The following is a 19435-nucleotide window of genomic DNA, read 5'->3' on the forward strand; positions in this document are numbered from 1 at the left end:
TTACTCTTCAGAAGATATGGCCGGTACAACCAGTATGGCCGAACGTTAGGTTAGCCCCACTAAGTCGTCTCTTTCATCTTGTTGGTGATCGTCTTTGTCCCCTCAGTGGCACCATGACAATATCTGTCATTTCACTGTAAAAGCTGTACTTTGTACAGCTTTTACTGTACTGTACTGTAAGGAATTTGCTGCCATTTCACAAAAGCAAGGAGTGAAACTGGTGAACTTAAAAGCAGCTTTCTGAACATCCCCAAGGTGAGGACAAGCTCTTTACAATAAAAGGCCAACTGAACAACATTTCACTCTAGCAAAAAAGTAGAAGTATATGCTACTGAAGCAACCTTGGCAAAGCTACAAGGCTGGCACTTCTCTAAATTTCTTATTAACAGCCTTTAGATAGCACTTAAACAGATGATGCATGCTCCTGGTAGTTAGCAGATATGACAAGTCCTGGCATGTTGCCTTGCAGATTTTTAAGCGTGCCTTGGGCAGCCCCCTATCTAGCCGAGGTCATGCTGAGGGTCTGTGCATTCCGAGTAATGCATAATTTCCAGTGAGCAGTAATGGCAGTGTTTTCTTCAGTTTCAGTATCGAAAATATCTACTTTTGCCAGCCTTTCGTAACACATTCACTTGTATTTCAAACTCAAAATTTTGCTCCGAGACTTCTCTATATCTGCACTCTCTGAAACTTCGTTGAAATTCTGTTGCAGTTAGCCTTTAAACTCAGCCATAAAGTCCCCACTGGTTCATTTTCTTTAGGTGAGCCAAAACATCACCACTGATTTTCTCAATATTGCAGCTATTCTGGCAAGCAGAACATTGCTGTTCAGCAACACCACAGATACAAGCACACACAAATGCACTGAAGCATTCATGTCCTTATCACACATGTCCTCTGTATAACAAGCATAATTTATTTCACATGACTTGGAAATCCTAGGCATAGTACATACTCCATACTCTTTTTCAACACACACTGCAGTTGTGATGAAATACTTGTGTGAAACAATACAAAACAATGGGCTCAAAAATGTGATGAACACGAGTTGTGCGACTTAGCAAAAACTGACTGTACAACAGGAGCTACGCTCCGATCCTGCACAGAGCTGTCATGGGAACCCTTCACCTGACATCACAAAGGGTTCCAGCTGCTGCATTTGTGTTGTAAATGGCACAAAACCATGCCATTAATGATGCATTAAATATCCTAAATTGCATAAAATTTTGCCAGAAAGTAGTCTAAAAGTGGGAGAGGGGTGCAGAGCCTTCCTTCTGAACAGTTATATAAATATTATTTAACGTCACATCTGCAAATGTGCTGCTTCAATCTGACAAAGGAAAATCAATGCAAATAATCTAAGATGACTGATTGAGCTAATACAGTTCTGATTAGACTGCCTTATACCAGAATGCCAAGAGTACTGTTCACCAGTTTTTTTTTTTTTTCAGTCATATTCTGGGTTAGAAACTTCTACCAGCTTGAGTATACAAAAAGAGAACAGCACTGACTTAGCAGGTATTTTAACAGGCAGGCCAAAAGTTAGACTTTATTTTCTTCACTCTCCCCTCCCCCTCCATCCTCTAGATGCAACCACTCAAAAGATGAAAAACAGAAAATGCTCACATACAAACAATGTGGCCAGTTTCAAATAGTCTGTACACTTACACACTGCATGTTAAAACCATGCTTGGCATGCCACTTGGTGCCCTCCACAGAAGGGATAAGAAATGTGTGAAAAAGAAAAGAAATCTGTACAACTATAGCAGTTCACTGGGACACACTAGTAACCCCGCAGTCCATTATAAATTTTTGTCTTGCTTTCCTCTTTAAGTATTTTCTTGATGGCTGCAAAAAATGAAAGGCACCAAAAATATGAGAAAAATGCGGTATAATCATCTCAAACATGTGACAGCACCAGTCACACATGTTCATAAGGTATACAATATTTACAGTGGAGACAAGGAGTGGATATGTGTTGCCCTTCATATATACAGCAAAAAGTAGACATAAAACAAGCTTAGGGAGCAAAATTGAGGTCAAACTGGGTTTTGCCAAGGCCTTCACCTCACAAAGTAGGCATGGCAAGTGTGTTTTCTTTTTACTTTTCTCTGCTTTTTTTCCCGCATTGCACCTATTGTCACTACCTGCTTAAATGCAGTGTGTCATATGTGTTTGGTGAAACAGGTCTATAACAAAGGATGATCACAATTGCCTATGAGAAGGATGTACATGATGCTAGTATACAAGCCCCTTTGTGTGACATCCTCTATGTTTCAGCTAAACCTTGACAAGTCTTCTCCCAGCTTTACATCATGGCATTCGGTGCACCATGCAACAGGCCCACTTTAGAAGAAGAAAGGAATAACTGGTAGGCATACCTTCCTTGTCTTCGGTGCTAAGGTCACCTTTTGGAAAGTCCACATCAAAAGTGACATACAAGGTTCCTTTCTGGTTGTTGTTTTCGTAGTTTGGCATGCCTTCATTCTTCTTGCGTAGTCTTGCTCCAGGCCATGTAATTTTCTCACGTGTAATTGGTACCTGCAGAGAAAAATAATATATACAGTTAAAAAAAAAAAAAAATTAGATTATGGGGTTTTACGTGCCAAAACCACTTTCTGATTATGAGGCACGCCGTAGTGGGGGACTCCGGAAATTTCGACCACCTGGGGTTCTTTAACGTGCACCTAAATCTAAGCACACGGGTAATATATACAGTTGACTGCCGTTACAACGGACCCTGATAATCAGACAAGAAATGTCCGTTTTATCCAAAGTACGCAATATCCGAGACACCTCACTTCCAAAAATTTCGTCGCGATGTCTAACAACTTTATTGCAGAGAGTGAGTGACGAATGTCCAAAGTAAAAAACAAACAAAAAAGTCGCAGTTTCGCCCGAAAGCGAAGCATCGATTGCGATAGCAAATTAAGCAAGATAAGCGCGGCCGCAGCAGCGAGCGAATTCACCTTCGTGCTGTCTCTCGCTTCAACGCGAACGTGGAAAGCACAGCACATACGAAGCTACCGGCAGTGGGCGCACTTCGTCCACATCGCAAATCGATTTGAAGATGTGGCCCGCACGGATGCACACTTTGTTCGCATCCCAGATTGCTTTTAATATATGGCGCCCGTGCGTACTTTGTCCACATCGCAGATCGCTTTCAAGATACGGCGCCTGCGCGGGTGTGTACTTTGTCCACATCGCAGACCGGTTTCAAGAACGCCCGCGCAGCCGCGCCGTTAAAGTGCCCCTCACCAGGTCTGGCCATATTGAGCTTACAAGCGCAGTGCATACATTGCGCGATAACAATCGTGTCTGCAAAGTATTACATCGCTATGCGCCGCAAGAAGATCTGAAATTTCAATCCGAACGCCGTTTCCCTCTTCACTTGCGGCCGCCATACTCCCAAGCCGGACGGTGACGTAATCGTGCCCCTGCGCCTACGTAATCATGCCTGCAGTGTGACGTCGGTCATGGTGACACGTGACTTAGAGAATTATTCAATACATCTATTATCTGTTCAATTTGTTGCTTGAATTGACGAATTGAAAGTTTAGAGAAATAATAAAACACACAAACGGAATATCTGCATGTTTCCTGTTTTACTTTGCACTGAAGCAAGAGAGATGTACTTCCGCTTCGTCTGCTTGTTCCCACGGTCGTGCAGTCACGTGTGCAGGTACCGAAACTGTCATTTTCTACCGTGTTCCAGCACGTGATCCCGCTCTGCGATCTGCTTGTTCTGCCTCAGTATTCGTATAGCACAGAATTATACTGCTAGTCATGTTTCCTTGTGCACAATAGCACAGAATTATACTGCTAGTCATGTTTCCTTGTGCACAGTGCGCAAAATCGTGCGATGCGCGAACGAGGATGGATGGATGGATGGATGGATGTTATGAGCGTCCCCTTTGGAAAGTGGCGGTGCTCACGCAAGTTTAATGTGGTGGTATTTACGCAATTTTAGTGCAAAGCAATCACATTTGAGCAAATTTTGGAGCCTGTTTGCCTTGCGCAAGTAGGTAATATGTGGGGTTACGTTCCGGCAAATTTCGTTGATGTGAGATTGTGGTACAGCGACATTTTGTTGTTAAGACGTACAAAATGCATTGAATCCTATGGGCGTTCGCCAGGGATACGAAAATATTTAGTCATGAGAATTTCATAGTTGCGGGATTTCGTTATCGGGGGTTTCGACTGTAGTAGCTGACAAAGCTGTGAGTGCTCCTCGGGATGCATTTTTAAGACTAATTAATAATTTGTAATTGCAATCTTCTCCCAAACCAATGACTGCAGGCTGAATGAACTTTATTTTCTTGTACTGTTATTCATGTACTTTTTTCATGCACTTTTTTTTTTAATCTTGATGCATTGCTGCTTTGTCATCCCTCCCTTTTGTGTGATTATATTCTCGTGCTAGTCACTTCATGTTGTACCCACTCCCCTGCTATAATGCTTTGGCGCTGCAGGGTGTACTGTAGATACTGTAAATAAATAAATTACTGAGATCGTCAAGGCTTCTGTGGCCACCCAGCACGCAACGTCCCCCGTCCAATACATTGGACAAATTTTGCGAGATCACCGGAGGATATTTATGTAACAGTTAATGCAGTACTCCTGTACAAGTAGAAGTGAGTACTGCAATCGTCCGCGAACTGAAGTTAAGTTAACTCACTCCTACAGTTTGTGAAAGCCTCACTAGAACCCCATTCAGTTTTGACTGCACAATATTAAGCAGAAACTGATGTTTTTTTCTACAGCTCAATGAACTCACTCTGGAATGTAACCAACAGCTTCAATTACAATTAACATTTGGAAAAAGAAAGGAAACGCATATAATTGTATACAATGCACATATCTCCCTAGAAACAATCTCACACAATATAGGCACGAAGAATATCTTCATAAACAATTCTGTTTTTATGATTAGTCATGAGCACTTTCACAGCTGCTGACCGCAGTACACAGTGCAGATTTTTGGCTTCATGGCAAGGCAAAATACTTGCTTAATTCACAGACCAACGTTTAACTGGAATTTCTTGAAATTTTATACAAGCAATACGTGCACAAATACAGTGTACTGGATAACAAGCACTTTCACTTGGTCACTAGCTGCAAAGCAGGCAAGAGCATGAAGGTGAAATTACTGAGCGGATACTAATGACTGCTCGACTACTCTGAATTTCGGATTACCAATTTTAATTACCATTACCAATGATTATGAGGCCCGCCACAATGGGAGACTCTGGATTAATTTTGACTACCCGAGTTCTTTTAGGTGCACACAATGCATGGTACACAGGAGTTTTTGCATTTCATCCCCACTGAAATGCAAAAACCGTTGATTTGATCTTGCGACCTTGTGCTCAGCAGCGCAATGCCAAAGCCACTAAGCAACCATGGCTGGCCACAAATGCAAAAGGGAACAGCAAAGAGCACTGTGAAAATATACTGCTTTACCTTGTGACCATCCAGATGGGTTATTTCAGTTTCAAATCCTACCAGAGCATCCGTCAGTGAAATGGTTATGTTTGTGTAAAGGTCATCACCCCTCCTCTCAAAAACATGGTGCCTGTAACAGAGCAATGAAGCAAATGTAAGAGCTTGAACTTCGAGATGCTTGCTAACCCTAACCCCTGTATTATAGAATGTTCCTCCACTCAACCTCGACTTGAGAAGTTGGATGGCAGCATTGCCCCTCAACAGAAGTGGTCACTGCATTTCAATGACGCACCACAGAAATTCTTAACCATAGTGTGTCTTCTTCATTCGAGGGGCGGTGCTGCGCTCAATTCGGCGGAGTCGATCCAGGAAGAGCTTGAAGTCGAGGATCATTATAGAATACAGGGTAAGATGCATTACATTAAGCTTTACAGTTGGGAGTGCAATGATGAAAAAAAAAGAAATCATGCAACTAGATACAATAACTATAGGTACAGACCAAACCCATATTAACATTTAGGCAATAAAAAAGGTGCAAACTTCTACTATACCAGCACTGAAAATAACAATGCAAAAATTAAGCATGCACAAAGTGAACAAGATGAAGACAGAGCCAGGGATGTCAAGTTAACCATGTTTTTCTGTTTGTAACTAGCCCAGTAATGCGGAGTGAAATAATGATGGACCTGTTATGCCAGAGATGTTAGATTTTAAGAGAGTTCCATTTGCTTATGTATAATGTTGAAGGCAAATTGTGGTATTTTTTCACCAGAGCAAGAATGGGAGCCACTTGGTGTAGATGATTAAGCCTAAAGCCTGAAGTGGCAAAATTTAACCTAGTGTGCCATTAACTATAAGCTGCTGTGTTGAGGGAATACCCCTGCATCAAAGTGAGACTAATACCGGTGTTACATAGGTAGGAAGATTTGACAGCCATCGAGTTACTAATATGTAAGCCGATAGTGCAAATTATCCATCCGTATTTCTTGTTTTTTGTACACCTATGGTATGGCAACTATTGCATCACTCATTTGTAACGTAAAACAAGTAACTCTTGATGACTGTTGAAAACTGCTGTGAGGCAGCAACACAACTCATTTGAGTTCGATGGAGTTTGGCAGTTTCAAAAGCCCTCGACTCAAGGGCCTTTGAAACGGGCCCGCGTGGCTCAGGTATAATTTGCTTCTGCTGACAAACACTGTAAACTGGCTGATCAAGTCAGGTGAAATGTACCCGGCTTGAAATGGCAGAATATTTTGCATACTGTACATATGACGAACCACAATGTCCAAAGTGAAGCAATTCTTGGATTATTTTGTATAAGCAGAAAATTAATCAGAACTAAAATTATCTTAAAAAAAAAAAAAAACATGGGACTCTGCTTTTAATAACTAAGGGACAGCTATACTTCCGATAATTGTGTTTATAAAAGAACCTCATAATGCTCTAGTCTTTTACAATATGTTATCGCCATACTGTGATGTGTGCAGACTGCTTATTCACCAACATTCCCTCTGACTGTTTCAGGTTTATCCATCACACGAGGAATCTTGATGCACATAGAAATCTAAGTCTGCCTTTTCACTACAGTGCATAGTGTTCCAGTGCTTGTAATGCCACGCTCTAGTCATCCCCAAAGCAGGCATGAAGTGGCATGTCTCATTGCCACTGGCCTCTTCACTGTTGCGCACAGTCTTCTAATGCTTGTAATGCCTGGCTCAAAGGAAACCGATGGAAACGTGCTGAGCCCATAACCCAGAGCTCTGTATCAAAACCTCGTTCGAAAGTAAGCGGTAATGAGTTCAAACCTTACTGATTTCCAAGATATGTTTTATACACACATTTTCTCTATACATTAACTGTCCTATACTACAAACAAATATATGCAATCGGCCATGAGTGACCCATATGTACCCCCTTCAGGTGCCAGTTAATTCTGTCGATTAAAAATTTAGTTTCACCATATTTCTTGTACTTTCCGAATCATGAAAACCGTAGAACTTCCAAATGATTTAGGAATTTTCAATTCTTCAGTGAGTTTTGTCAAGATTAAAGAAAATGGACTCCATGCGAGAACGCCTTATAGGAATGTCAGATATGAGATAACAATTTAAAGGAGTACTGACACAAAAATTCTGTCTGCTTTTTTTTCTGCTTTAATAAGTAGCTGGCACGATCACGGCACGAAACCTCATTTACTTCAGAGTGCAACAGGTAATTATCTGGAGTCTTGTTTGTAGCAACCAGTTCAAGTTTCGGTTTCAGAGAGCAACGAGATGGGCCAGAGAAGCAATGTAAACACAGATGGGCACGTGATCGCAAAAACTTATGATGTATGCTCTGACGCGCTGTGCACAAGCTTCGTTTTACTAGTTTGTCTGCTATGCCTGCACATGCTTTGCGATGTTCTCGCAACCATTGTCGTCATCGTTTTCGTCCCCCAGCGACGACGATTTCCTGCAGGGGGGGGGGGGGGGGGGGGGGGGTCGTTACCCTATTAGATGTGGCCAATCATTTTCGATTCAACCCACTAGAAAGCAGCGACTAAGATATTGTGGCCGGCGACGGCAAGGACGAACCTCAAGACCCTCGCATCGACCATGTTCAATGGACAAATCGGTGGGTTTTGTTTATAGCATGCACGGTCGAAATGAAGGGAGCAAATCGGACTGTCCTTCAGTGAGGTCTACTTTAAGCGTCCAGTGGCACACACAAACATGGCCCACTTCTGCCAGTGAAGGCTATCGCGGGGAAAACGATGCATCACTATACCCAACCCTGAATGTGTTCGGCAGAAGTCAACAACGGCGTATATATGTGGCATTGTGCTGTACTCGCAATATGTGCGTGGTCAGTGCTGCAGAGTCAAGCTGATGGTGCAGGAAATCTGCGGATAGGACAAGAACTGCCGCTTAATTCTGCAGTTGCAGCAACACAGACAGTGTCTCATTACAAGCAACAAGTGAGAAGAGCACGCGCAAGCAGCACGGCAGCCAACGAAAATTCGTGACAGAGTTTTCTCGGTTATTTACAATTCTTCCTTGATGTTGAAGTGGTGAGGTGCTGTGTTTTGTGGTTGGCTGCACACACATACCTTAAAATTTATTTTAAATATGTTCTAGGCTATATTCGCCGTGGATATTTTGCAGATGATGTGTGTGTGTCCACATAAATAGATCTCGCACATTATCTCCACTTCAAACTTTTGTGTAAGTACTCCTTTAATGTCTAGCATATTTGGAAAGCACCTATCCAGACCCAAAATATGTGCCTGATGTAAAACATTGTGAAAACAATGAAATAAGTGAACTCACTATGTGAAGATTGATTTGCCATATTCAGTGTCCCTGTGCTTCGAGTTGTAAATTGTTTCACTCTCGCACTGCGGTCTGCTAGCCTCATGGTTAGCTCGGATGGTAGAGCCACCACCCCGAAAAGGCACTGGTCTCGGGTTCGAGTCCTGGACCAGGACGAATTTTTCCTCAATTGTGAAGCTTTCCGAGAAACCCGTTTGGGTTTCCTTTGTAGCTTCGCACTGCATTCGGATGGATTATGCTTTTCCCTTTCATGAAGACAAACTGACACTGGAGGCAAATATCTAGCTGTCCACCTTCCAACTCAACTTACTGAAGCACTTTACACTTATTATTCAAACTTGCAGCACATGTCCAAACAAAAGTATTTCGAAATATTCTGGGACATTCTATTTATTATAATTTTAATCAGTGCTTTTGACATTCATGCACTACCTTCGCATGCACAACTGTGCACATTCTGCATTTTTGCACATATAACCCACAAACAAAAATGCTAAAAAGTTAACAGTGAAGTTAGAATGTGGGTTACATGCAAATTTGGCCTTAAAGTGTGGATTCACAGCAGCGCAGCGCACGTTACCATTTAGCCAAACCTTAAGACGAGATGCTCCTTGAAACTTTCTTTTTATTATTAGTACTAGGAGGTTTAAAATTGTACTGCTTATAAAGTTACTAATGCAGAGTTCAAATATGTCATTAGCATTTGTGTAGCTGCTAGATTTATATAATTATGTCCTACATGATGGCAAAATTTAGCAATCATTGCAGGCACTTCCTTGCGTATTAAATTTTTACAAAAAGCATTGTGCTGCATCTTATATAGTTTGTCGTAGACCACAATGTGCCAACATCTATCTAAACAGCATGTACAATTACTGGAACTATGCAAAAAAAGTTTGGTTACTTCAACTAATCTTTTTCACAATACCATGAAATATAACCTTGTACTTTTGCAACTTCTGCTGAGAGAGATTGCAATATGAAGTAGATATCAGCATTGCACATATCTTGAGTATGTACGTTAAATTTCCTAAGTATAGAACATTTATAAGTGCACAAGATTATTTTCATGGGATTGTGTGAAAAATTAGTTAAGTGTACCAATTTTTTTTTTTTTTTTCATAGTTCCACTAATTGTACAAGCTGTTTGGTTACATATTGGCACTTTGCAGTCTACAAAGACCTACAGCAGGATATTTTTTGTGAAAGTTTAATACACAAGAAAGTGCCTGCAATGATCAGTATATTTTGTCGTGTAGAATATAGAAACTAGACAAAAACTAATTACATATTCAACATCTGCTCCAATAACTCTATAATTGGCTCAATCTTCAAACCTCTAGTACAAATAATAGAAAAGAAAAATTATGGCGAGGTTCCCCACCATTTAGTTTCATTATCTCCTAGGGATCCCCACTCTCTACCCACCCATGTGTGTTGAAGCTCCCTTCTCCCTTCCATGGTCGCCCATTTTCCTCCTCTTTATGAGGTTGCCATGTTGAGTTTAGTAGTTAAGCGGCGCCGGCAAACTAGAGCTCGGATCACAATGAGCTGCGCTCAATGGCTGTCCTACCAAAGCAGAAGCCGATGATAAAGCTGTCGCACGGTGGAGCACATTACACTTTGAGCTTGCATATCATGTGATCATATGCACATCACCCAAGCATGCAGTGCTTCCTCAGTTCGTGTGAAGCACTTCACGATACGGCTCAGTCGCGTTTGCTCCGTCGTCGTTGCCCATGCAAGGGCTGCTCTGTCCACACTGTCATCCTGTCGTACGGATGCTAGCTGCGAAGTGACCCTAATCATGTCCGCAGGAGGGGGGGGAAGGGGCAAAGAACCATTTTCCCCGAAGATACAACATGGACAAGTCGTGCAAATGCGAATGGAAACTTTTTGCAAGGATTTTAGCATCGCTGCATGCAATTATTTCCACGGATTATCCGCGCAAATGTTTTAAAGTGAAGGTTTCTATGTCTCACTGATTCCTCCATGAACGCCAAAAATGCACTGCAGGAAAGCCAACTTACACATCTGCGTAGAACACTACAGTTCACATTTGCAGTACCGCGCCAGCGTCGACTGGCCGGCCGGTCAGTGCCTGATAACGGCGCGAAGTGACGAGCTCAGCAAGAGTAGTGCACGCACAAAGTTCACTGGAAGTGCAAGTTACATCTGCTAGGCATGACACCACCCCTGTCGCGATTAACTGAGCTGCCCTGCTTATCAGAGACAGCAAGTGCGCATCAACACGAGCTCGTCTTAGGATCTGGAAAGAAAAAAAAAATAAAAGCCCCTTTCTTAAAGAAAGATGGTTGAACGCCACACTACCCAGACAAACTGTATATATCTGCATTGCATTATGCACATCACGTAATGCATTCCCAGCCGTCACCATGGGTAGGCCGCGGGTGCAGTGTATGACAGAAGAGGCTGCCATACGCAAACAAAAGTGTAGAGTCGTCTGTGAAAGTGTGTGCGTGTAATCAACGGCTACATGATCTAAAATAAAGGCTACGCAATTTAATGAAATGTGTCTTCATTGAACTTCAACGCTCAAATATGATAGTCCTAAACAAGCAATCAAATCACATATGCATAGCATCGGGTCGCTCAGCATTTCTTGGGTTTGTTGCGTGGTAGTTGGCTTTGGACTTTGATTCAGTTTGCATTGGGGAAAAGCTTCGCGTTCAACAGATTTTTTTGTTTCTTTCCGGGCTGTTGTAACTAGGGGCGCAGGCTATACATGGAAAAATATGGTAGTGCCTAAAGGGGATATATTTGACTACTACTATCAATACTACTATGTCAGCACACTAGGCCACAATGATAAAAGAGTAAAAGAATGGGGATCGGTGCTGGGACTAGAGATAAAGCAGAATACATTGTAAGAGTTTGTTCATCAAGTGCCTCCTTTGCATCTGTGCCCATCTGCTTCTTCTGTTCAACCAAACCCCTGTATGATGCTTGGTTGTCATCTTTGAATTCTTATGCCAAGCCCAAAGCATTTCTGTGCATAAACATTCCCAGTCACCGATCCAGTTGCCACCTGCAAAGTGCGTGCGACTCCATACAGGGTTTCAGAAAATGCGTTCAAATTCTGAAACATAGGGAAGATGCAATAATTGTTGGGCTAGTGTCCTCATCACTGTTGGACAAGCATCTTTATCAAGTTGCTATATCACTCGCTTGATGCTTGCCCAACAGTGAGATGTGAACAATACCATCACTCAAGGATACCTACTGAGCCCGCAACAGTTGTGCTCATTGGCATTTCAGTTTAGGTTCCCTGCGTGAAAGTGGCCAGAGTTTATTGTGCTGCCGAAATTAGCAGCATCTGCTTTATGTACGCCTGGAACCAATTATAAACTCCTTTAGTTGATGCATTAGGATTAATGGTTTGCTCTTTTGGTTAAAGATTTAGTCCAATTTTTCACAATTCTCTAATTACTAACTTGAGCTATTTTAATATGTAAGCTTCTGTGAAAAACAATCCTTAGGAAAACCCTGAAATAATGCATCCTTCCTAGCTATCATGCGCCACAATAAAAGAGAGAGAGAGATTATTCCACAAAAATAAGATTAAGTGCATGTTCTTTAGAGAAACCACCAGTAATTTTGTTTAGTGCCCGACATCCCATTAGTTCAAAGTAATTCGCTAACTTTTTAATTTTAATTTTAATTATCCAGATTAGGGATTGTAAAATATAGTAAGATATGTCAAAATGAGGCATTTCTAGCAAGGTACACATCACATGTACTTTTTAAGAGAGAAATACCCTGAAATATGGAAAACACCATGTAACTGTGCACCCGTGCGCATGGGACAACAGTGCAATCAAACCGTCTCAACTGGAAACCAAGCTGTTACTTTCAATAAAATTATGGCACTTTATGTGCCAAAACCAAAATCTGATTATGAGGCACAAGGTAGTGGGGGGCTCCGGATTAATTTGGACACCTGGGGTTCTTTAATGTGCGCCTGTTGCATGGTACACTGATGTTTTTTTACATTCCACCCCCATCGGAATGGAGTCACCACGGCTGAGATTGAACTCGCGACTTTCAAGCTGTTCACGTCAGGCTTGCCGCTCAGGGCAACGAGTTTCCTTGATGAGGTACGCAACAATCGCAGGGCGCTGCTGGGCTGTTGGTGCATCACGGAAAGAATACATGTGCTGTTATCACTGCCCCTTGGCCCAGTAACAGCTGAACAGCTCATGTGTGTGGGTCTGTAGACATGATATTTTCCCTATATAGTATATTTTTTTTCCACACTTGCTGGAGCATAAATTAATATTCAGACTGATTTTCTAAAGTAAACAAATATCAACACTGCATAAGTCAACAATCTTACGGCATAGTTCGAATCCGCAACTTGAGGTCCCCAGGTTCGCCATCTATATGAGGTTCACCTGCATAGGGACAAGAAAAAGAACAAGTTAGGAACGAGCTACTGACCTCAGTTCAATAGTACTTTTAAATATATACATATGTAAACCATCTAGGAGCAAAATCAAACATACTAAAAGCATGCTTAATGATAAAGAAAAAGTAGGTAATTAACAAACATATGGCTCATGCCAGGTCAATATTATGTAATCATCGCAACTACTGTTATGTCCCAGTCATCATACACCCTCTTCTTTCCCTCTCACTTAACACATTTCAATTTCGCACACAAACATTTCAACAGTTACACTAAACACACACAGTGAATTTCTTGTATGCTTTCCTCAGCTTCATTGAATGAATGTGTATTGTTTAGTGACTCGAGGGCCAGCTATGGCCAAAGTGTGCCAAGACAGTGTTATTGATTTCGCGGTGGAATGATGAGTTCTGTGAAGTTGATGTGACGTGGCTGTGGAAGGGCCTAAAAATAGTCGCTGTAAAGAGCGTAAATTCTACCTGCAATAAGATTATGGCGATGACTAATGATCAGTACTATGAGCCTTACAAAGCATTGCGAAGAATGATATGATATGCAGAACATGTAAGATGCAAAAATTAGCTACAGCACAACTGCCTCACCAGAGCCCTTGAAACACAAGGCCCTGGAGGAATGTACTATACAGTACAACTATCCCAGCGGCATCCTCTAAAGAGAGGAGGCACTATGAATGCATGGGACTAATAACATGTAAGACCACATCTCTGAAAAAACCTAGGACTGTGTCTGTATTAAAAAGCGGTTCTGGACCGAGAAACTGCAAGATGAAGGGGAATGTGCTGCCGGTATGCTAAGGAAAAATGTCTCTTTCTCTCAGATTCAGCTTTTATTTGTCTCTATCTCGAAATTGTCTGTTGGCTTCATTTGGTGGTTACCATAAGTCGAGCACTTAGGCTCCTGATTAACCTTGCTCATTACACACACACACATAAGATAAAATGAAAATGTTTTGATAAAATACAACAATAAATAACCTATCCTATTGTCTGTGTTAGGAGCCAGAGCATACATATTTGCCCAATATAAGCTGACACCTAAATCAAAAGGTCGGGAAAAAGTCACCTCGAATTTAAGCTGACGAGAAGCAAAGCACTGCATTTTCTTCAGTAACTGTAGATGTTTTAGATGGTGCTGGACACATCAAATGTACTCTCATGACTCAAGCTCACTTGCTGTCATCTAGATCGACATCGGGCAATTTCTGGCCACTTTTCTTTTTCTCGCACAAGATTTGACCTAATAACGGTGCTCATGGTCATCTTAATTTTGCAACACATAACATGGCTAGCATCAAATGTAACCTCACCTTTGAGGAGACCCCCCTGCGTTTCTTTATCAATACCAAGAATTGTGCTGAGCAACACTAAAGGCCTGTAAGTCATCTTCTCGAGAGGCATGCATTTCCTTGAACCCTTCATTACCTCTATTCCTGTCATGTGGAACTTCATGAGCACCATTGCTGGAAAGGTGCTGGAAAGTACAAAGCATTGAGCTAATGCTGCGGTTCTCCTGCAATCCCCATTAAGAACACAGATATCAAAATGAAAGTGTTGGAAAAAAAGAAAGCTAAAGAGAAGTTTTTAGCAGTAAATGGTTCACATATGCCTTGCTTCTACATGTGAAAGAGAAGGAAAATAGAGGGCCCCAATGTTTATCAGTCACCACCAAATGAAGCCAAGGAAAGCAAAGAGGAAATTTAAAGTTTTAATTGAGACCTGCCGCTGGTGGGAGCTGAACCCACAACCTCTGCATTAAGATTGTGTTGCACTACTAATGGTGCTACAGCGCTGAATGTTTCCATGTCCACATTCACGAGTATTTATGTATGTGTACACAATATCTACATACGCACTAATATTTGTCACTGACCTTCTGCCACAAAGACTTGCTCTTGGCCATCCCTCATGCCTGCCTCAACTTCCACCTCCAAAAGTTTCTCTTCGTTCACCAACCTAAAAAGGAATGGCAGACATCACAGCCTTAATAAGAGACATGGAGACTTATACTTTCTGTGCTTCATGTTCAGAAGCAGAGAGATATCATTCAGCTGTACCATAATAATTCATAGATCTCAAATGTATACTGTTCGCCTACATCTAACAAACAATGGGTTTTGTTTTTCTTTCTTCAGGTACCAATGGTCAGTCAAAGCTAAAATGCTTCACAGCACAGCTCAGCCATATTTCACTTAACAGGTGGACCTTGCTGTGGGTGTGCTTGTACACACATCTGAAAACAAAAGCTACAAACTGGGAAGGCTAATGTTAATGTGTCCAGAAATAAATATGTCAATGCCCCTTTAAAAATTAAATTATGGAGATTTACGTAAAACCACAATCTGATTGCGAGGCACGCCGTAATGGGGGACTCCGGAAATTTTGACCACCTGGGATTCTTTAATGTGCGCCTAAATTTAAGTACACAGGTGTTCTCGCATTTCACCTCCATCAAAATGCGGCCGCAAAGGCCAGGATTTGATCCCCGTGACCTTGTGCTTAGCAGCTCAACATCGTAGCGACTAAGCAACCACGGTGGGTTCAATGCCCCTTTAACGACATCACTTGCTCTTCTTTATATGAGCTTTTCAAAAAAGCAACGAAAATTTTCTGTAAACTACTACAGTTTCTCTCAAAGGGTGAATAAAGAGCAATAACCAAGTATTGGACCATTACACGGAGTAAGGCTGGTTTCTTTATGGGCACTTTTGCAGCCTCACGCCAAGTGCAATGTGTGTCCGCATCCTGCTACCGAACTGCAGGGCCTTATCAACATTTCTGCTTTGCTTCAGCCTTATGTTCTTGCACTGCCATGTCTTGGCGCCTCCGGTGTTGAGCTGCAGTTCATCCCACACACAACCAGACATTAAGTGCTCGCTGAGATGGTGCATTACTCAGTGTTCAAGGACCCTAACTGCACACAGACTATGGGTAGAAAAAAATGAGTTGAAAAGGGGAGAGAAAGAGGGCTCACTGCACGTTGAGAACGCAATTATTTTTGTCTTTCTTTCACTGCACGAAGCCAAGAAATGACGTCAATGCCGTAAGTGCTGCTGGATTGTCTGTATAATTGCTATCCCAATAATATAAAGGTTATCTGCCATTTTTTTCTGGTTGTTTCATTGAAGTTCATCTTTCACACCATGTGATTGTACCCCTCCCCAGTTTAAAATTGCTAACTATTACATTAAGATACGAACTCACTTGACATTGGGGCATTCATCACAGACTGTCTGCTGCATCATTTGGAAACGGCCGGGGCCCAGCTGTCGGGTAACCATCTCCTGGCGACAGTTGCAACGGCGCGTGCCTTTGGCTGGTTTTGCCACAGGCTTGTTGCGGACAACCTCCACAAAATTGCCTTGATACAGCTCTTCCAACGTGACCCAAAGGTCCATAACCACATCTGCACCACGTGGGATCTCACGTTGCTCATTTCGATGTCCATCACCAAAGAAGCCAAAATCTCCGAAGAAACTGCCAAAAGAAAGTGAAACAATAAAGTGAGAGGAAAGCACATCAATTAGCGACAAAAACAACAGTTCTGAAAAAGCAAATTTGATGCATCTGGCACCAACAGCATACTGCTAGAAAATTTCCTTAGAAAGTCTATTCACTGCTGCTGCAGAAAGCATGAGTAAAGAAGAGTTTTGCACTAACTGCCAAAATGTGGGGTGTCATATGTTGGGTACAACACAAACAAGTTACACAGAATTACAAATATACCAATTCTGTATATATTACTACCAACATGTATCAATAGCATAATAGTAACTGCTAAGACCTGGTATAGGAGAATAGTCTTGAAATGATCACTAGAAAATTTGAAGTAAATAATGTGAAAGTCTGCTTCCATACTACTCATCACTCTAGGCATATAAAATAATTTGAAGTATTCAAGTGAAGTATTGCTACGAAATAACACAAGAATAGCAATCATTTGAACATAGTGGCACATAATGCAGAGGTTGACAAAGCACTGTCTTGATTATTTATTCTCCAGAAAGCACCAAAACACCACCCCTAACATAGCATCAAAGGCAACACCCAACAGCACTTGCACAATGCTAATTTCCTGGATTGCAACAACTCAAAACTGCTATGTGTATGTAACTACAAGGAACGGTAATCAAATATTAGAAACATATTTTGTAACCAGCAGAAAAGGCAATCTTTTTGCTGCTTACAAACTGTAGAAACTGCATTTACAAATAGTTAAAAAATATATAGATATGTCACCTTGCGAACGGATCACTTCCGCCAAACGAATCATGTTTCAATCCCTCTTCGCCATGCCGGTCGTACGTTTTTCGCTTTTCTTCGTCTGAGAGTACTTCATACGCTGCTCCCAGGTCTTGGAACTTTTCTTGTGCATGGGGATCTTCCTTGTTCTTGTCAGGATGCAACTCTCTGGCAAGCTTCCTGTATGCTTTCTTGATTTGGTTTGTATTAGCGTTACGTGACACACCCAAAATACTGTAAAAGTCTCTCCTGAAACATAAGATGAATGTGTTAACGTCTACCAATATCAAGCCAAGAGATAAGCATTCAGCGTAGCGCTTGCGTGTCACTTCGCTACGTCCGCGTTCCCTGCGCTGTTTCTTGGCAAACCTATAGCAGGCCCAGTACACGCACACAGTGCCAATGTACCTTTACAAGCAAGCTATACTAAACTTTGAGCATAACTTTCGATAAAACCCCCTGTGTAGGCAACGTAAAACGAGGCTGCTGCAACGGATTCGCCACTAACACATGTACGATACATCAACAAAACCCAATGCTACCCCTATCGTATTCAGCAACATACTAACTAAAACAGCAGCAGCATATTCAAGAACCGATAAAAGCCATCGAGCTGGCTGCATAATGTTGACGTGGTGCGAAGCAAAGTGTACTGGAAGTTTTGAGCAACCAGATCAAGCCGATAACGCAAAGAAATTGTAATCATGTAGCCGAGGGGCGCACGATAAATTACAGTGGAATATACAGTTGCTTCGGTGCACACACAAATTTTTGAGAGCAAGATATGATCTGACAGCAAAGCATCGCTAGGGGCGAGAACAAGCCGACAATCTCATTCATTCCAATCAGTTACAGAACGAACTCAAACAGTCGAAGCAGCGAGCGTACTGAAGGAACTAGTATGTATTATGCTTAATCGACGCTGAACACAGGATTCTGAACACTTACCCGGCTAAACTTTGAGCAATTAGAAGCAAAAGAACGTAGCAAGTCAGCAACCCGAGCGCCGGTGACGCCATTGTTGTGTTATACACGTGTATCAAGGTGAATGCTGGGTAAGGATCGAGAGTTGCGTCACCTCAAGAGCGGTCTGCTGGTAGTTTTTGATTGGCTATCGTAGAAACGAAACCGAAAATCGAAAGACGGCGCTTTCGCTTTTGTAATGAAAGATGGTGATGGCAGAGCGACGAAGACGTGAATTAAGTAAAATATATGCACACCATTTCAGGTTCTTATTTCGAAAGAAATAAATATCTAGCATACTCGCCGAATAGCAAACGGTTACTGTTTCGTCCTAGAATGCGTTTTACTCAAATCAGTCGGCTTTCCGCACGCAGATCGATTGGGGAAAGGTAATGAAATAATCACGGTGCGCAGTAGCGATGATGAATGTTCCAAACGTGGTAATTACGGCGAAATAAAAGGGGACAAAAATTATGCATTAATGAAGTAGGATAAAAAACTAAAGCTTGAGCGCCTTCATAGCTCCAATGCATGAACAATGAATATACAGTTCGGTATTGTTGAAGTAAAACAGATATAACTTTAGGTTCCAACCAGTTAAGCATGAAATTTCATCACACGAAGTTGGCTTTGTATAAGTTCAAAGTCCAGACCAGACCAGAGTAGACCAGAGTCATTTGCTTTGCATTGCTGATGCTTTTACTAATTTAATTCGCTTTTCTGCTCATATGAATGGAATATCTCCTATAGATACAAGCAAATACAGTGCCTTTGCAGGCGTCAGACCACTGCCTTGGCCGAGAACCGACGCGAGAAGTGTTTCACTTTTCGTTCACTCTTTTCGTTCGGAAAATATATTGTTCTGGATGACATTTCACCAGTGTGTGCGTGTGCGTGTGTGCGTGTGTGTGTGCGTGTGCGTGTGTGCGCGTGTGTGCGTACGTGCGTGCGCGCGCGCGCGCGCGCGCGTGTGTGTGTGTGTGTGTGTGTGTGTGTGTGTGTGTGTGTGTGTGTGTGTGTGT

The 19435-nt window shown here is 42.0% G+C and overlaps 1 protein-coding gene across 1 annotated transcript; it reads right to left on the reverse strand.

The window, feature by feature from the left end:
* Positions 1-895: 895 nt before the first annotated feature.
* shv (DnaJ heat shock protein family member shriveled) lies at positions 896-18488 on the reverse strand. Its single transcript, XM_050193616.3, has 8 exons — positions 18399-18488; positions 17448-17699; positions 16413-16685; positions 15082-15164; positions 13120-13177; positions 5464-5575; positions 2382-2541; positions 896-1848 (listed from the first exon to the last, which is right to left on the reverse strand). Exons 1-8 carry the CDS (start codon positions 18467-18469, stop codon positions 1784-1786), a joined length of 1074 nt encoding a protein of 357 aa, XP_050049573.1. The 5' UTR covers positions 18470-18488; the 3' UTR covers positions 896-1783.
* Positions 18489-19435: the final 947 nt, after the last annotated feature.

The sequence above is a fragment of the Dermacentor andersoni genome, chromosome 1 (genome assembly GCF_023375885.2).
Source record: "Dermacentor andersoni chromosome 1, qqDerAnde1_hic_scaffold, whole genome shotgun sequence".
NCBI lineage: Eukaryota > Metazoa > Arthropoda > Arachnida > Ixodida > Ixodidae > Dermacentor > Dermacentor andersoni.